Below are 15335 nucleotides of genomic sequence, written 5' to 3' on the forward strand. Positions count from 1 at the left end.
TCTCACAGCTTTAATAGCGCATCATCAGCAGTAAAAAGCAAAAAGATTTAATTCAGACCAAACTTTGCAAAATCCTAAAAAGGTAATACATATTACTTTATGTCTTTGCAATGTATGTGCAGCTTTTCTTAGTTTACTCAAGTACAGTAACCAAATACAGCTTTCAGACACTTGTACTCGACTCTTCCTTGCTTCTGCTCCGTACATCTGAGAGATTAATATGTTTACTGCACTACATTTATTTTACAGTCATAAATAATAACATTTTGTAGTTTAGAAAAATTCACGAGCTCAAAAAACCCGATGGATCATTTTGCACAACTGTATGAAAACGGTTGTTGCTTCACCCAGACTAACTAGAATAAAGTTTTGTATACTGATGTCATACTGCTGCTGTTTCTCTGCATTGTGTGTACTTCTAAAATTAATTTAGCAAAACGACATTTAGGAACTTTTTTAGATTTTTAATGGAGCTATTTTAGTATTCAAGTGTTTTAATGGCATCATTGCAACTTTTACAGAAGTATCTGGATTCTTATTTAACCACAATATGTCTGATAAAATATGAATATTTACAGGATGTCTCTAAATATAATATATGTATATAATACTATTTAAAGTTGCTTTTAAAAGTGATGCCCATGGGAGAAAAAAGTTTGAAAAAGTGATGTTAATGTTACATATGAAACATCTTGTAGCTGTAGCTGGTGAAAAATGGACGTCCCTTCTTTGTTAAACACCATGAATTATTGATGCTCAGCTGAAATCAAGTCGAGGTTGATCTGTCACTGCGGCCGTCCATTTAACTCCCATTTGCAACATGAGCTGCCACTGAAGCCTTAAACGTGTGAAAAGCCACCTGTAACGACTGTGTCAAATACAATCTGTATTCTCCGCTGGCGAGTCGACCCTATTGTGGCTGTCAGCCTCTCCCCCGGGGGACGGGCTGAAAAGTGTGTCTTTACCCCATGAATGTGTGAGGAGCCACAGCAGGCAGAAGGCCAGGAGGCTGCTGTCTGACACTGATTTGTAAAAGGAGACAATACGGCTCATTGACCTGCAGGCTCCACTGTCTGTTGCACATACCTCGGCCGGCCCTCCCCGCTGGCTGCACTGCTCTTTAAACACGAGCAGCAGATTGCCTGAGGCTGAGGGAGGGACGGAGGCTGACGGGTCGCAGGTTGCTTTGACAATGAGAATCCTCAGAGAGCAGACACGGAGCCAGAACTTTGATGAACACATTTACAGAGAGAGAGAAAAAAAAACATGATTTTTGCCACCTTTTTTCTTCCCTCTGTGAGCAATAAATGATTAATGGTAATAAATACAGGACTAAATCAGTATTAGAGGTTTCAGATTTTAATGTTTCTTCCTGAATTCTTTTATTTTTAGGCTGCATCACGGCAAGTAAAAGGTTTAGGGGAAACTAAATCTGTTTGCATCCTTTGCTAAAGAGCAGGGCTGCAGCTAATATTTATTTTCTTCATTGATTAATCTGTCACTTCTTTTCTACACTATACTGATTCTCTGTTTGGTCTGCATTGACGTTTTTCTGTTTCCGCCACCTTTGAGTTTTAAGGTAGAGTGCGGTGGTTTTAAAAGTTTTGCTTTTAAAAAATGACAAAAATGGTAAATCCCAAAATAATACCTTTTTTGTTTTTAACAAACATTCAATAGCTCAACAAAACTTGTTCTGTCAAGAATTTTTGTTAGAAATGTACAAAAAGTCACAAATACAATCAAAAGGGCCAATATAATCTTTTAATGCCCAAAGTGATGCCTTTAAATACCTTGTTTTGCTTTTTAAAAATTACACACACATATATCCTCTCTGTATTATACCATGTATAAAGGGATTTGTAAAACAAAAAAAGAAATCTACACATTTTTAGAAATAATAATATCAACAGGATTTGTAAAAAAAAAAAAAAAAAAGGAAGAAAGAAATCTACACATTGTTAGAAATAAAACTTTTAAGTCCTTTGCTTAAAAAAAATATGTTGACTGTAAAAAGAAATGCACACATAAAACTGTAACTAATGCCTGCATTAAAAAAATCTGTAATCTAAGAATAAATTATTGAACTTTATTCCTACAGAGCATTTGACAAGAAAATTCCACTATTTTACTATATTTAAATAACTAAAAAATATGAATATTGTACAGATATTTGTTGTTATTTGAAAGAAGAAATGAGTTTAAGGATCAAGGACTGTAAAACAGTAAATTTTTTTCTACTTTTATTAAACAGATTTTCAATTTTTTTAAATTTACAGATATTATCTGGTAAAATCTAGAAACACCTTCATTTTACAGATATGTGTTGTTATTTTCACCATTTCTACACTTCCACAGTTATAGAACACTTCATTATTCCATCATCTTTAACATCTGGCAGCCTTAATGCCAGGATAGATACAGTATCTCTTTATGCAAAAAGTTAGTAGCCATATGAGAAAACGACTGAACATCATAACTTGTGGATGTTTATTTATCGGCAGGCCTCAGCATCCATCCAGCGCTCTGACGTGTTTCCTCACGTTGTAAACAAACACCCTCCTCCTTTTGTCCTCCAGGCCCATTGTCAGAGTCTGGAGGTGACCTTTCCTCTCCTCTCTCTCCCCTCGCAGCCTTTTCTTTTCCTCCCTTCTCTCTTTCAGTGTCGAAGACAAGCTGTTGCTCTGCCACTCCCTCTCTTGTCTGCTCCTCGTTCCTCCTCCCTCGCCTCCCTCTCCTCACCCCTGGCTCTCCTCCTTTCTCCCTCTCCCCACCTGTTGAAGCAATTGTTGCTGCGACCTTATTGTTGGTCGTCTTATTATTTTATGTCACTCCCCTCTCTGTGGTGTTTTCCCTTCCCTCTGGACCACTCCCTCTCTCCCTGCCGGGTATAAAACCCAGAGAGGATAATGAGGAGGGATATTCAGCACCTCAGGAAGAGTCAGATCAACAGGGGGAAAGCAGGATCTGCTTCATTCACCTGCAAAACATAAAGTTCCTACACGAGGACAGCAGCAGGCCTTACTTTGCTCCCCCTCTTGGACATATTTTACCCAGCAGGCCGTGCAGATGGACAGAGGCATGTCAGTGTCTCTGTGGTGTGAGGAGGTGGAGGACGACCAGAGTCAGGATCAGAGTGAAGCTCCACCTCAGGGCCGCACCGGGGGCCCGACTCTGCTGCGAGCCGCCTGGGACCCAACGGTGTCGGGGCACCGGGTCATCCAGAGGCTGCTCCACGTGGAGGAGAGGTACATGCCCTCCATGCTCTACATCACCCTCATCCAGCGGGAGCCGGAGCGCAGGGAGGAGCTCGCCAAGTGGGCCCTGGAGGTATGAAACCTTTTGGGTTCTCCTCGAGGTGTGTCAGGGTTTTGAGTTACATGATGCTCATGTCTTTTATGTTTTCGTCCTCCTGCAGGTGTGCTGTGACTGTGGCTGCGATGAGGCGGTGTTCCCGCTGTCTGTCTCCCTGATGGACAGGTTTCTGTCTGCGTCTCTGTCCCTGCCTGTCTCGCTGTACTGTCTGGCAGCCGGCTGCATCCTGATCGCCTCCAAACTCACAGAGTGCGACAACGTCACCGCTGACAGCCTCTGTGCTGCAGCAGAATACAGCTTCCAGCCCTCCAACCTACGAGTGAGTTCCTGTCACAGCTGTGGAATCAAGTGGTTATCAGTTTGGCTGATTATCAAATCCAATATTCTGAATTTTATCGATTATCAGTATCATCATTGTCTTTAACAGATTTCTGATGAAACTAATTACTTGAACAATGTGCTGCTATGGTTCTGATGCAACTGCTTCTCTCTAGTTTAAGTCACTCTGAGATTTGACACCAAGATACTTGTTTTTTTTTGCAAATATATATTGATTCCAAATCAATATTGGTTATATAAATGATATATGGTTTTCGGTCTACTTGATTACTAGGAATCAATGTTGATATCTGCAGTGGGGAAAAAATACATTTGTTGACTATTAATTCAAAGGTAAGGTCATAATAGACACCTTACTCAAGAGATTGTGAGTTTTTCCATTTTATAGTTTCATCACTTTTAATATGACTCTTCTTGCAGTGAGCAGAAAGTTCATTACATCCATTGAATGTTGATTTAAATGTGGAATTTCTCATTTTTCACCTTTCAATGTTGGTTTTAATTTTCACGGGAACACATTTGAGAACAATAGTAAAACTGATAAACGTTAACAAGCTGAACTTCAACACTAAACTGCTCTTCTCCATCAGGAAATGGAGCGTGTCATCCTCGCCACCCTCCGCTGGGACACAGCAGCAGTGACCCCTCAGGACTTCCTCCCACATTTCCTGGCCTCCGTGGAGGAGATGGGACACGGAGGAGACTCTGATGAGGAGCTGATCTCCACCCTGAGGCGGCACAGCGACACCCTGGCTGCCATGTGCGCCTGCGACTCCCGCTTTCTGGGAGCTCCCCCATCACTTGTTGCTGCAGCATCACTGAACTGTGCACTGCGAGGCCTCGGCAACAAAGGCCCCACACAGCTGGCTCTGAGGAGTGAAGCACTGGCTGAGCTCTGCCAGACTGAGCTGGTGAGTGAATTCTGAGTCTACAAGGTTGCCGATAGACCAGTTTGTTTGAATTAAATGAAGTTTGATTGTAGGGTTTTATTAGTTTGAAGCTGTCCTGCTTGCTTTATGCTCATCTCAAATGCAGGAAGACACTTGCAAGTATCACAAAAATCATTAACGTCCTCTGTCTTGCCTCCCAGGCGGTGCTGCAGTGCTACAGCGACATGATCGAATACGCCCTCCGACAGCGGCTGAGCAGTGGGCTGCAGCAGGGTCCCACAGAGAAGGGCGAGGAGGTGGAACAGGAAAGGCCTGGAACACCGACTGACATGAGAGAGATTGATTTCTGAACACTGAATCAGCAGCTGCATTGAAAGTGTGAATCAATCAAAACCCTTTAAGTTCATCAGTCAAACTGATATAAATTAACCTCACGATGCTCTGTCACGCCTTTATATATAATTTTAATGACTTTATTGAGTTTATTAATTTATTTCTTGCTTTATTTATTTGTGAACAGTGTGTTTTCCATGTGCCATATTTGAATATCTATTTCTATTAATTTTATTGTAGCCCTAGATGTTATTTTGATGCATATTTATACTTTTTAATTTATTATCACGTGCAATTGTTAATTTATTTCAATTTGCCATAATTTTGTGTTTGTGTAAGGAATTAAATATAGAAACAAATCTATTTTTCAGAGGTATTAAAAGCATTTGTACAGAAAGTATTTTGGGTTCTTGTATTATTTACCAAAGGAATGATGATGCCTTCAAGTACTAACCGTAAGTATACGGGTTTTCTCACTTGTGTGTCAGTGATCACATGTGTATTCACTTTTATTGCATAAAGTTTCTACTTCGGAGCCTTTCTTTTCCAAATAGTCTTTTTGAAGTATTTGGTTTTGGTTGTTCATAAAAGAAGATACAGAACTGTTCAACTTAGAAATAATGTGATTATTGAGAGGTTATACGATTTAAAACCATTTGATCTTTGAGTAATATTGCAGAGTGCATCTTTTCATTTATTTATTTATTTCACTATTTTTCCCCCTCTAACTTGAATTTCAAGTTAATGACTCAATAGCTATTTCATTTTCAATTTTATTTTCACAATAGTAATTTAGACTTTCTTTATTTGTCATTGCAGATTCACACAGTTCACATCAGAATGAAATAACGTTGTATTAGGCTGGAAAAAAAAACAACAGAGACAAAATAGGGATTGTATATGTAAAAATAATAAATAAGTAAAAAGAAAAAAAGGTGTAAACAGAAAACATAAATGAAAGAAACACTGAATAAATGCTATATAAAACACTATATTTAAATATATTGCAACTTTCTGCTGAAGCTCCAGGAAGTTTAACTAATAATTAATGTGCAGCATTTGTTATAATGATTTGACATAACTTACACAATCACAACTCAACAATAATGACAACGCCACCGCTTATCGTTAGTAAACAAATGAAGCGTTAATTATTTCCGACGGTCCCTGAAGGCAGCATGTTGGACCGTCCGGTGCTGCATTCTCGTGACGTCTATTTTATCCGACGCAGATTCAGTTCGTGCCTGGAGGATTGGATCAGATATTAAAAACACACCTGCGGTAAGAGACCGGCTATTTAAAGATTATTTATCTGCGTCACAACAGATTTTTATTGTAGCTTTAATATCTGTCAAGAATAAATGTAGAATTCGTTAAAAACAGGGAGATATAAGGGAGAGCAGTGCGAGACGTTTCTATAGCTTCCAGCTATGGTTATGGTGAACAGGAGCCGATATATCACCTGTAAACGAACCAGTACCGTTTAAAATTGTGTAAAAATCTAATATTAATTCAGGTGTATCGTAGGTTTGCTCTCACATGTGATCTCACCTACAGAAAGATCCTCTTTCCTGTTGAATTCTGATCGCGCTGTAACTAATCACTCTTCCGTATCCGTGTAGTTCGTCTTTAAGCTAGTTAGCTTATTAGCTACAGACACCGATAATACCGTATAATAGCAGTTATAATATATTCAAATTGTGTTATATTTTCCATTAAGTAACACGTGTGGCCTCTTGAGTTAAATTTATTGTGGTAATTCAGGTCGCAAAGGAGTTTTGACTGCGCCAATTTGATCATTACGCCAGACTCCATTGAGAAATCTATTATTACTGTTGTTTCCCATCAACAAAATACACACACATCAGATAATAAAAACTTATTTAGACTTTCTAAGATGCCTTTAGTCTGCTGGTTAATTCGGCATACAATATACACACCAGCCACCAACCAATGCACTGAAATTCAAAATCGACTGGCTCACTCACTATACAGGGTTACTAGCCCAGATGTTGAACTCCATCGTAGTTACTGACAGAATGGAGAAAAACATGATTCATAGTGTCAGGAGAAATAATCGGACCTCATTACTGGTGAAAAGACATCAGCTTCATTAGAGTTTAAAACTGGTACATCCTAAACTGTTAAAGAAGAAAACAACCTTCAACCTATCTAGTATTATAATCATGTAGTCCTCAGTGTTTTCAGGAAGCATATAATACCTAGAAATAATCAAAAACAGAAAAAGAAACACTATTTTAATACTTAGTGTGCATTAGGACTGCATGGCATCGGGGGAAAGATTTGTCAGTGCAGTTTTCTAGCTTTTAAATTCATGCTCAAATCACACATTTTATATTACAAAACACTGAGTCCATGTGCATCAAAATTAAAAATAATTTTAAAACAGCTGAGAAAAAGACCTTTGGATCGTTTCTCATATGGTGTAACACTGGCAAAGTCATCCAAAGTAGTTTTTTCGTTCAGATCAGCTCAAATTTCACTTTGCATACAGAGAGATGTTGTGCTGATTTGAATGGTCTGGTCTAGTCCCTGTTTTTAGTCAACATGATCTTTTCTGTAGCAGAAACATTTCCATACAGCCAATATTTGTTTTTGCAACCAAGGCCTCAAATTACAAATATCCAAATGCTACGCCCAATAATACCTGAAAGTGGACAATTTCTGAAGGAAGTCAGCACAATACAGTGGATACTGGTGTCAACTATCTTGTAGGAGAACTGACACTCTGTTGTTTTTTTGTTCTTGATGTTCATATTAAAGGAGGATGAACTTAAAACCTGGCTGGCTGCTGCTTCTAACCATCTCTGCTGGCGTCTGGTCAGTGCCCATAGAGCGCAATGGAGGCAACCAGGAGCCTAAAGAGGAAGTGCCAGAGGAGAGCATGGTAACGTCTCATTCCTTAATCTGTTGTTTTGTTTGAGATTTAGCCGAGATTCAGTTTGTTGTGAATAACCTGTCCTGTACAAATCACTGCTGCAGGACACTGGCCTGTACTATGACAGGTATCTCAGAGAGGTGATTGAGGTTTTGGAGACAGACCCTCACTTCAGGGAGAAACTGCAGACAGCGAACACAGAGGACATCAAGGTTAGCGTCCACACACACAGCCTCCACAGGCTAACAGATGTCATGACATTCTCGCCGTTGTTGTTAAACTCACCTGGACCTCTTGTGTTCGCCTTCAGAATGGGCGTCTCAGTAAAGAGCTGGACCTGGTCAGTCACCACGTCAGGACTCGGCTGGATGAGCTCAAGCGTCAGGAGGTTTCTCGTCTCAGGATGCTGCTGAAAGCCAAACTGGACAGCACCAACACTCAGAGTGAGTGGGCTTGTTTCCCTTCAGACCACTGAAAAGTGTCTGTTTTTAAACCTTTATGTTTAGAATAGTACTACACTTAATTATTGATGTTACAGATGGAAGCATACAGCACAGTAGCTAAATTATTTACTGCATTATATATATATCTATAATATAATATTTGTTGATTGGTGTAAATTGTACAAATTGTTTGCTACAGCATATAGAATGTAAAATTGTGACAAAAGCCTCAACAATTTGAATTACCAGAGCAGAAAGTGATCAAATTTATTCTAAATTACTCGTTTTTTGAGTGATACATACAGAGTGTAATGGAAGACAGGTCGGTGGTTGATAATTCATGTATCTGCTTTGCAGGCCTTCAGATGGACCACGCCTCGCTGCTGAAGCAGTTTGAACATCTGGATCCACACAATCAAAACACCTTTGAAGCCAAAGACCTTGAGCTGCTGATCTCAACGGTAAGATGCTGCAGCAATAAGTGAAAAGAAAGATTTTGTTGTAGATAGATAAAGTAGTGTCATTGTGCTGCAACACACTGCTCACTCCTACTATGATTGGAAGGTTTTGGAAAGTCTGAATTTTTTAATCATGTCAGATACCATCTGCGATAACTGTTGAATCTCCTAAAAAGTGTATCAGAGTGTTAATCGTTTTCGTTGAATTTCACTCCCACAACTGATCGCACCGTGTACCTTACCTCATGTTTGGATTAACAGCTTAAACATTTTTCAAGATGACAGCTTTTGCCTTACTGGCTCTTTGTCTAGGCCACCAAGGACCTGGAGAACTACGATGCCGAGCGACACGAGGAGTTCAAACGCTACGAGATGCTGAAGGAGCACGAGAGGCGGGAGTACCTGAAGGGGCTGGACCAGGAGAAGAGGGAGAAAGAGGAGAAGAGAATGCAGGAGCTGAAGGACAAACACCGCCAGCACCCCAAAGTCAATGCTCCGGTAGGCGGGAAATCCAGCCTTGTTAGCTTTTATCAGAAACAAATGGAACCAAACCATGTTTTTTATTCCCTATGTTGTATTTTCTGACACACAGGGTAGTGTCGCTCAGCTTCGTGAAGTTTGGGAGGAGACAGACGGGCTGGATCCTCAGGAGTTCAACCCCAAAACCTTCTTTAAACTGCATGGTAGGTAACAACTCATCCTTCTTAACCCTGATTCTTTGTCATTTCATACTGATGCGTTCAATATTGCTCTCATTTTTTTCTCTGATTTCATTAGATACAAATGAAGATGGTGTTTTAGATGAGCAGGAATTGGAGGCTCTCTTCACAAAAGAGGTAAACAATCCTGCAGTACATCACGAGTGCCTCAGTTCAGTTCTGATTTACTTGTTCAGTTTTAGTCTGAAGAGACAGCTTGATTTGTTATTTCAATATACAGCTGCTCTGCCTGCGTTCCTCTATTCCTGCAGGCTTTTTTAAAAGGAGAAGTTTGTAGTCTGACAGCAAACATATGCACGGCATCAGAGCAGCAGCTAACATCTGTTCATTTCCCTTTTCCAGCTGGAGAAGGTCTACGACCCGAAGAACGAGGAGGACGATATGATGGAGATGGAGGAAGAAAGGCTGAGGATGAGGGAGCATGTCATGAAAAACGTGAGTCTTGATTAATCACGTCTACCTCTATGCTCCTGCTTTCATCGCAAACCATCAGTCAGCTTTCACGTGTTCTCACTGGTGCGGCTTTACCTTCTTTTGTTACAAGGTGGATACAAATAAAGACCGGCTCGTCAGCCTGGAGGAGTTCCTCAAATCCACTGAGAAGAAGGAGTTCAATAATCCCAAAGAGTGGGAGGTAAAGAGCTCAGAGGTGGCCTGAAGGGTGGGGAAGTGGGCGGGTGATTGGAGGGTCTGTGGTCCCAGGACGAGCTGGGAAAGTGTGGGTGGTGAAGTCAAACGGGTACAGCTATCAGCTAGCACATTTGGAGATACTCTCTCAGAGGTGGCAGCTGTTTCATACTGTTATTTTGTGTGTACTTAAATGACCTGTTTACATAAGGGTGTGTGTGTAACTAAGGAGTGGGTTGGACATGAGTGTTATTAAATTAGTGTGAACAGTATAACTGGTATAACTGCGTAATTTAAATCTGGTTTTTCCATTTCTTCTCTCTACAAAATAAGCTTCAGTTGTTAAGTGCATTCCAAGCATCAGCAGAATTCACTGCATTCTTCAGCATGCAGCATCTGTGTCTGTGGCTTGAAATAGCATTGTGAGTGCAGGACAGATATTCCATGTGCTTAATTTGTATTATGTTGTGATTGGTATTGCTACAGTATTTAACAAAGTATGCAACTATGGCTGTGTGACAGCGGGTATAAACAAAGGATCAGGCTTAGGTCTACGCCAATATGGTTGAGTTGAAATTTGCCTTGATTGGCGCCTTATCCTTGCATCATTGCACACGTTATGCTTAGCAGATAGCCAGAACGGCACACTCTAAGGCTATGCAACCTCCAGGAGCCTCTTCACCATGCTCTTGCATTTGCACAAGTGGTATAAAGTTTGCAGAGACCCGTTTGTGCTGTGTGCAAAGCTGTGAACCTCCACGTGTCTTAACACCAATGGAGGGTCCTGAACAGGTGTTGGCAAAGAGGCTACCCATAGTACAGGTTTGGTTTCATGAGTAATCCTCAGCATGGAATTGAACCAGAGACTCACTCAACCCAACCACTTCCAACAATTGTGATTTTAACAAGTGAACATTGTGCATTTTACGTATGTGCCCCCTATTTCTCCCCAGACTCTGGATACCAAGCCGATGTACACAGAGGAGGAGCTCCAGCGATTTGAGGCTGAGCTCAGGGATAAAGAGGAGGAGCTGAAGAGGAGGGCAGAGACTCTGCGTCAGGAGCAGGAGCTGCTGAAGGAGAGAGGCAAAGCCCTGGAGGCCCAGAGGAGAGAATACCAGCAGGTAGCTGTAACAACACATCTGCCTCATGACATGTGAAAGTTAGAAATAAAGTGTATCCCCTGACAGAAGTTCAGTCACACAGGGATCAGGATTTCATTATATGAAGCCAACAATTAGTTTTTAGTCTGTAATAAGAGTGTAGTCTGCATGGATTTTAATACAAATGCTATTATTTTATTTTTTTATTTCAGGCAGTACTAGAAATGTCTCAGAGACAGAAAGAACAGCCGGCAGCAGATGGGCAGCCTCCTGCGGGTCCTAATGGAGAACTCCAGTTTCAAGCACAGACACAAAAGCCTGAAGACACAGGTAAACACTTTGTGACACATGCAGCGCTGTTGTTGTGTTGTGTGGACTGTGTTATGATTGTGTTTATTAAGTGAGTGCTTCTTCTTTCTCTTGCAGAGGCAAAAGCTCCAGCTGAACATGAACCTGAAGTCCAGCAGAATAATCTGCCCGCAGAGCCTCCACAGAATCTGCCTATACACACTTAATGCACTCGGACAGCCTTAACACACATACACACACGCAGCACGCACGCACACACACACACACACACACACACACACACACACACACATTTGGAGTTGCACTGACACAGATATCCAGATGGGTTCTGCAAACTGAATTATGTGAATACTGTGTGTATAAAATCCGACAGACCGGCTTGTTTATCATGACGTATTGTACTGTGTGCTCATTTCTGTGGTCTACATTAGATTAAAGATCTCAAAACAGCAGATATTAGTACATGTATTCTCAGAAAATCTTCAGTTTCAGTGAAACTGTCATTCATGCAGGGTCTTCAGTGTCAAATCACAAACATCCTCAAATAAAGTCCTTATTTAAAACCTCTAAACCTGTTGAACTCTGATTATTTGAGCAACAATCAGGTGGGAAAAAAAACAACTCGTGTCATTTTTCAATAATATATTCTCAACTATTTCTACTCTAAAATTAAGAAGTTGCTTGTCATATTACACAATAATTACAGGTAAACTGCTTGAAGCTTTACTCCTGAAGAGCTTCATCTTTCTGCATCCCACTTAGACAGAAGCTACATTGAACTTAGATGTAGTTCACAAAGTTCAGGTTTGACATTTTTCAATTGTGAATTATAGGAATTTTTCTGTTCTGATTTTTTTTTTTTAACCACAGCTTTAAAAAAAAAAAAAGAATGGTTACTCTCAATTTTAAAAAACAAAAGACAAAACAAAAAAGTAAATGTGTGGGCAGTCTGTAACCTCCACTGTTAACTTCTGTTTAATTTACAAAAATGATCATTTTTGCATTTGTATTTTCTAATATTCTAGTATTTTTTTCAGTGCTTAAAATGTAATATCCTCAAATCTATCAAAGGCGATTTTTTTTTTTTAGCTTGGTGAGAATTATTAGTATGTAAGTATTAACTTTGTTTAGTTGTCTCCTTTGTTTCCTTGTCTTGTAGTTTGACAAAATCCAGTTGAGCTCAGCTGTTGTGAAGTTTGTTTGATAGTCACATGATTTATCACAGTGGTGCTATAAGCCTGCAGACAGTTCAACTCATTCCTACTTTATTTTTGTTGCCCTATAGGGTCTTCATACACAGCAGTTTTATGATTGTTAATTATTATGGATCCAGCTTTTTCAATGTCAGGATTTGCTGTTGTTTTGTATTATCATGAACCAAATATTTTTAGATTTTGCACTGTTGATCAGACATAACTAGCCATCTTGTCACCTCAGACTCTTGCTGTTTTTTGGCATTACATTTAATTGCAGAGAAAAACACTATTATTCTACTAAGCCTATCATTTTGAAGGAACCATAATTGTAAGTATTGAACCTTTAGGGGTAGAGAGACAATAATCATTGTAGAAATAATTGACTCTACTTGAACTTAGTCTGTCAACAAAACAGAAAGCATGACGACTGTTAAAGTTACAGTGCAAAGAGTCGTCTCAACCCTCGTCCCATTTGCAAACACAAATCATTGGTTGTATGATTTAGGAAACTTGTTCTATTGACTTGAGATTGATTTGGTTTCATGAGCCGTGTCGATCTGCATGTCTGCATCATGGCTCCACAGAGCAAAGAATTATTTTAGAGATATTTAACTATGTGATTGTGAGAATTCACAAAGTTGGAAAAAGATAAGTGGAAACACAGTTGGAGCAGTAAGCATGAGGTAAAGAATGTTCCGCTAATCAGAGCTGCCGTGGTCCTGTTAAATTGACATCACTGAGGGTGCACTGTTTTCACAGTCTCCCTCTGAAAATGAGACGGGCGGGTGCTTCAGACTTGGCACAGGGGTTATAAACGGAAGAGTTTCTGTGACAGCTCAGACAGTGTGAAGGACAGTTCATTACAGCAACTTCTATAGACGGCATTCAAGGAAAGCTCTTTGGCACAAAACTGTGAGATGAAACTTTGCTAAAGAACATGAAACAAAGCCCGATGAATATTGGGAGCACGTTCTTTAGTCAGATCCAAACATGATTCATTTGTTCAGTTCAGATGAGGTCCAGTGTGTTTGATGTGAACCTGGTCAGAGCTACCACAGTGAATGCATGGTACTGACAGTGAAGCACGGAGGTCAGTGTGTGATGATATAGGGTTGCATGAGTGCATTTATAGATGGCACCAGAAATACATGTGGATAAACCATAATACTGGCTTATCTTTAGGGTACCTTATAGAGAATGGTAGGTCAGCATAACCCCTCCAGCAAAGAGCAGCTGAAAGATCCTCCAAGTTGAGGAGGACTGAGTCTGTCATCAACAATAAAGGTGGACATATGAACTATTGCAAAAAAGACAAGATTTGAATGTCAGTGATGAAAAGTGTACTGTCCTCTGTTGCATCGGGGCACCAGATCTACTGCAGTTTCACAGATGCAGGACTATCACAGTGAATGCATAGCACTGGCAGTGAAGCACAGAGGTGGGGATGTGATGATATCGGGCTGCATGTGTAGAAAAGGTGAAAACACATCTCTGCAGAAATTTGGTATCATCTATGCTAAGATGAATATTGTCTGTGAAGATTCTCAGTCATCCAGGTCATTGTTGTTCTCATAGTTTAATCATAACAACTGAACTTGCTTGAGTTTCTTGAAGACCTTTCACCTCTCATCCAAGAGGCTTCATCAGTTCTGACTGACCAGTTGGGAGTTCCAGATACTTATATCCTTAAGGAGCCATTAACACTTAAGTTTCGGTTTCAATTGGGGTTTTGTTGCTCCTCCCCCTTGGTATGCGACTTGTTAGTGCTCCCCCTGCCACAAAGGGGTTCGTTAAGGTCTTCTGTGGCTAGGTCTGAATGTGGTTTCATCTTCCTGGGGAGAGTTCTTAGGACTGAATGTAAACAAGTGAGAGGTGATGCCTCAGACCTCCACCTCTGCTGGGTGATGGTCTTTCCAGTTTGACATAGATGGCTTCTTTCACCCCTCTCTCAAACCATCTGTCCTCCCTGGCCAAAATCTGTACGTTGTTGTCTTCGAATGAGTGTCCTTTGTCCTTAAGATGCAGGTGGACTGCTGAGTCCTGTCCTGAGGAGCTGGCTCTTCTGTGTTGTGCCATGTGCTTGTGGAGCAGTTGTTTTGTCTCCCCGATGTACAGGTCTGGGCATTCCTCGCTGCACTGGACTGTGTACACCATGTTGCTCTGTTTGTGTCTTGGTGTCTTGTCCTTTGGGTGGACCAGCTTCTGTCTCAGGTGTTGGTGGGCTTAAAGTGCCCTGGAATGTTGTGTTTATTAAAAATCCTCCCGAGCTTCTCGGAAACTCCTACAACATAAGGGATGACTATGTTGTTTCGTTTCTTGGTCTTTATTCCACCTCATGGGTTTGGAAGGTCTAAGATAGGGGTCCCCAGGTCAAAGGTTGCTGAAGAAGAGCCGCCTCTCTGTCTAGAGTATGGGGCTCCCCTTATGGTATGAATCATATGTTCTTAGTTTTGCGTAAACAACCCCCTGTATAAGCCAGTGGTTAAGGTTATTCTGGAGGGTGGTTCTTTTTGGCTTCAAATCCTCTCACAGGCGTCTGAGATACTTGTTTCAATAAACCTTTTTATATATCAACAAGATGGTATCAGCGTAGAATTTCTTCATCACCTTCACATCATCGCTACTCAGTGAACAACAATACAAAACAATAAGGTGGAAATATGAAGTACTGAAAAAATAAAACATTTAAATCTCAGTAATGAAAGCT

At 40.5% G+C, this 15335-nt stretch overlaps 2 protein-coding genes across 3 annotated transcripts; both read left to right on the forward strand.

The window, feature by feature from the left end:
* The first annotated feature begins 3066 nt into the window (after positions 1-3066).
* ccndx (cyclin Dx) lies at positions 3067-5153 on the forward strand. Its single transcript, XM_008296460.1, has 4 exons — positions 3067-3327; positions 3416-3631; positions 4242-4562; positions 4742-5153. Exons 1-4 carry the CDS (start codon positions 3067-3069, stop codon positions 4889-4891), a joined length of 948 nt encoding a protein of 315 aa, XP_008294682.1. The 3' UTR covers positions 4892-5153.
* A 917-nt stretch (positions 5154-6070) lies between these two features.
* Positions 6071-12003, forward strand: nucb1 (nucleobindin 1). Of its 2 annotated transcripts, none has more exons than XM_008296462.1 (13): positions 6071-6155; positions 7659-7782; positions 7878-7985; positions 8084-8216; positions 8574-8677; positions 8987-9172; positions 9267-9357; positions 9452-9510; positions 9736-9828; positions 9938-10027; positions 10974-11144; positions 11336-11453; positions 11550-12003. In XM_008296462.1, the coding sequence occupies exons 2-13, from the start codon at positions 7663-7665 to the stop codon at positions 11636-11638; spliced, it is 1362 nt and encodes a 453-aa protein (XP_008294684.1). In that variant the 5' UTR covers positions 6071-6155; positions 7659-7662; the 3' UTR covers positions 11639-12003. The 2 variants fall into 2 exon arrangements, with proteins under 2 accessions (XP_008294684.1, XP_008294685.1); XM_008296463.1 differs by having other exon boundaries at positions 11336-11449; positions 11549-12003.
* Positions 12004-15335: the final 3332 nt, after the last annotated feature.

This window comes from Stegastes partitus, unplaced genomic scaffold (genome assembly GCF_000690725.1).
Source record: "Stegastes partitus isolate 25-593 unplaced genomic scaffold, Stegastes_partitus-1.0.2 Scaffold1130, whole genome shotgun sequence".
Taxonomy (NCBI): domain Eukaryota; kingdom Metazoa; phylum Chordata; class Actinopteri; family Pomacentridae; genus Stegastes; species Stegastes partitus.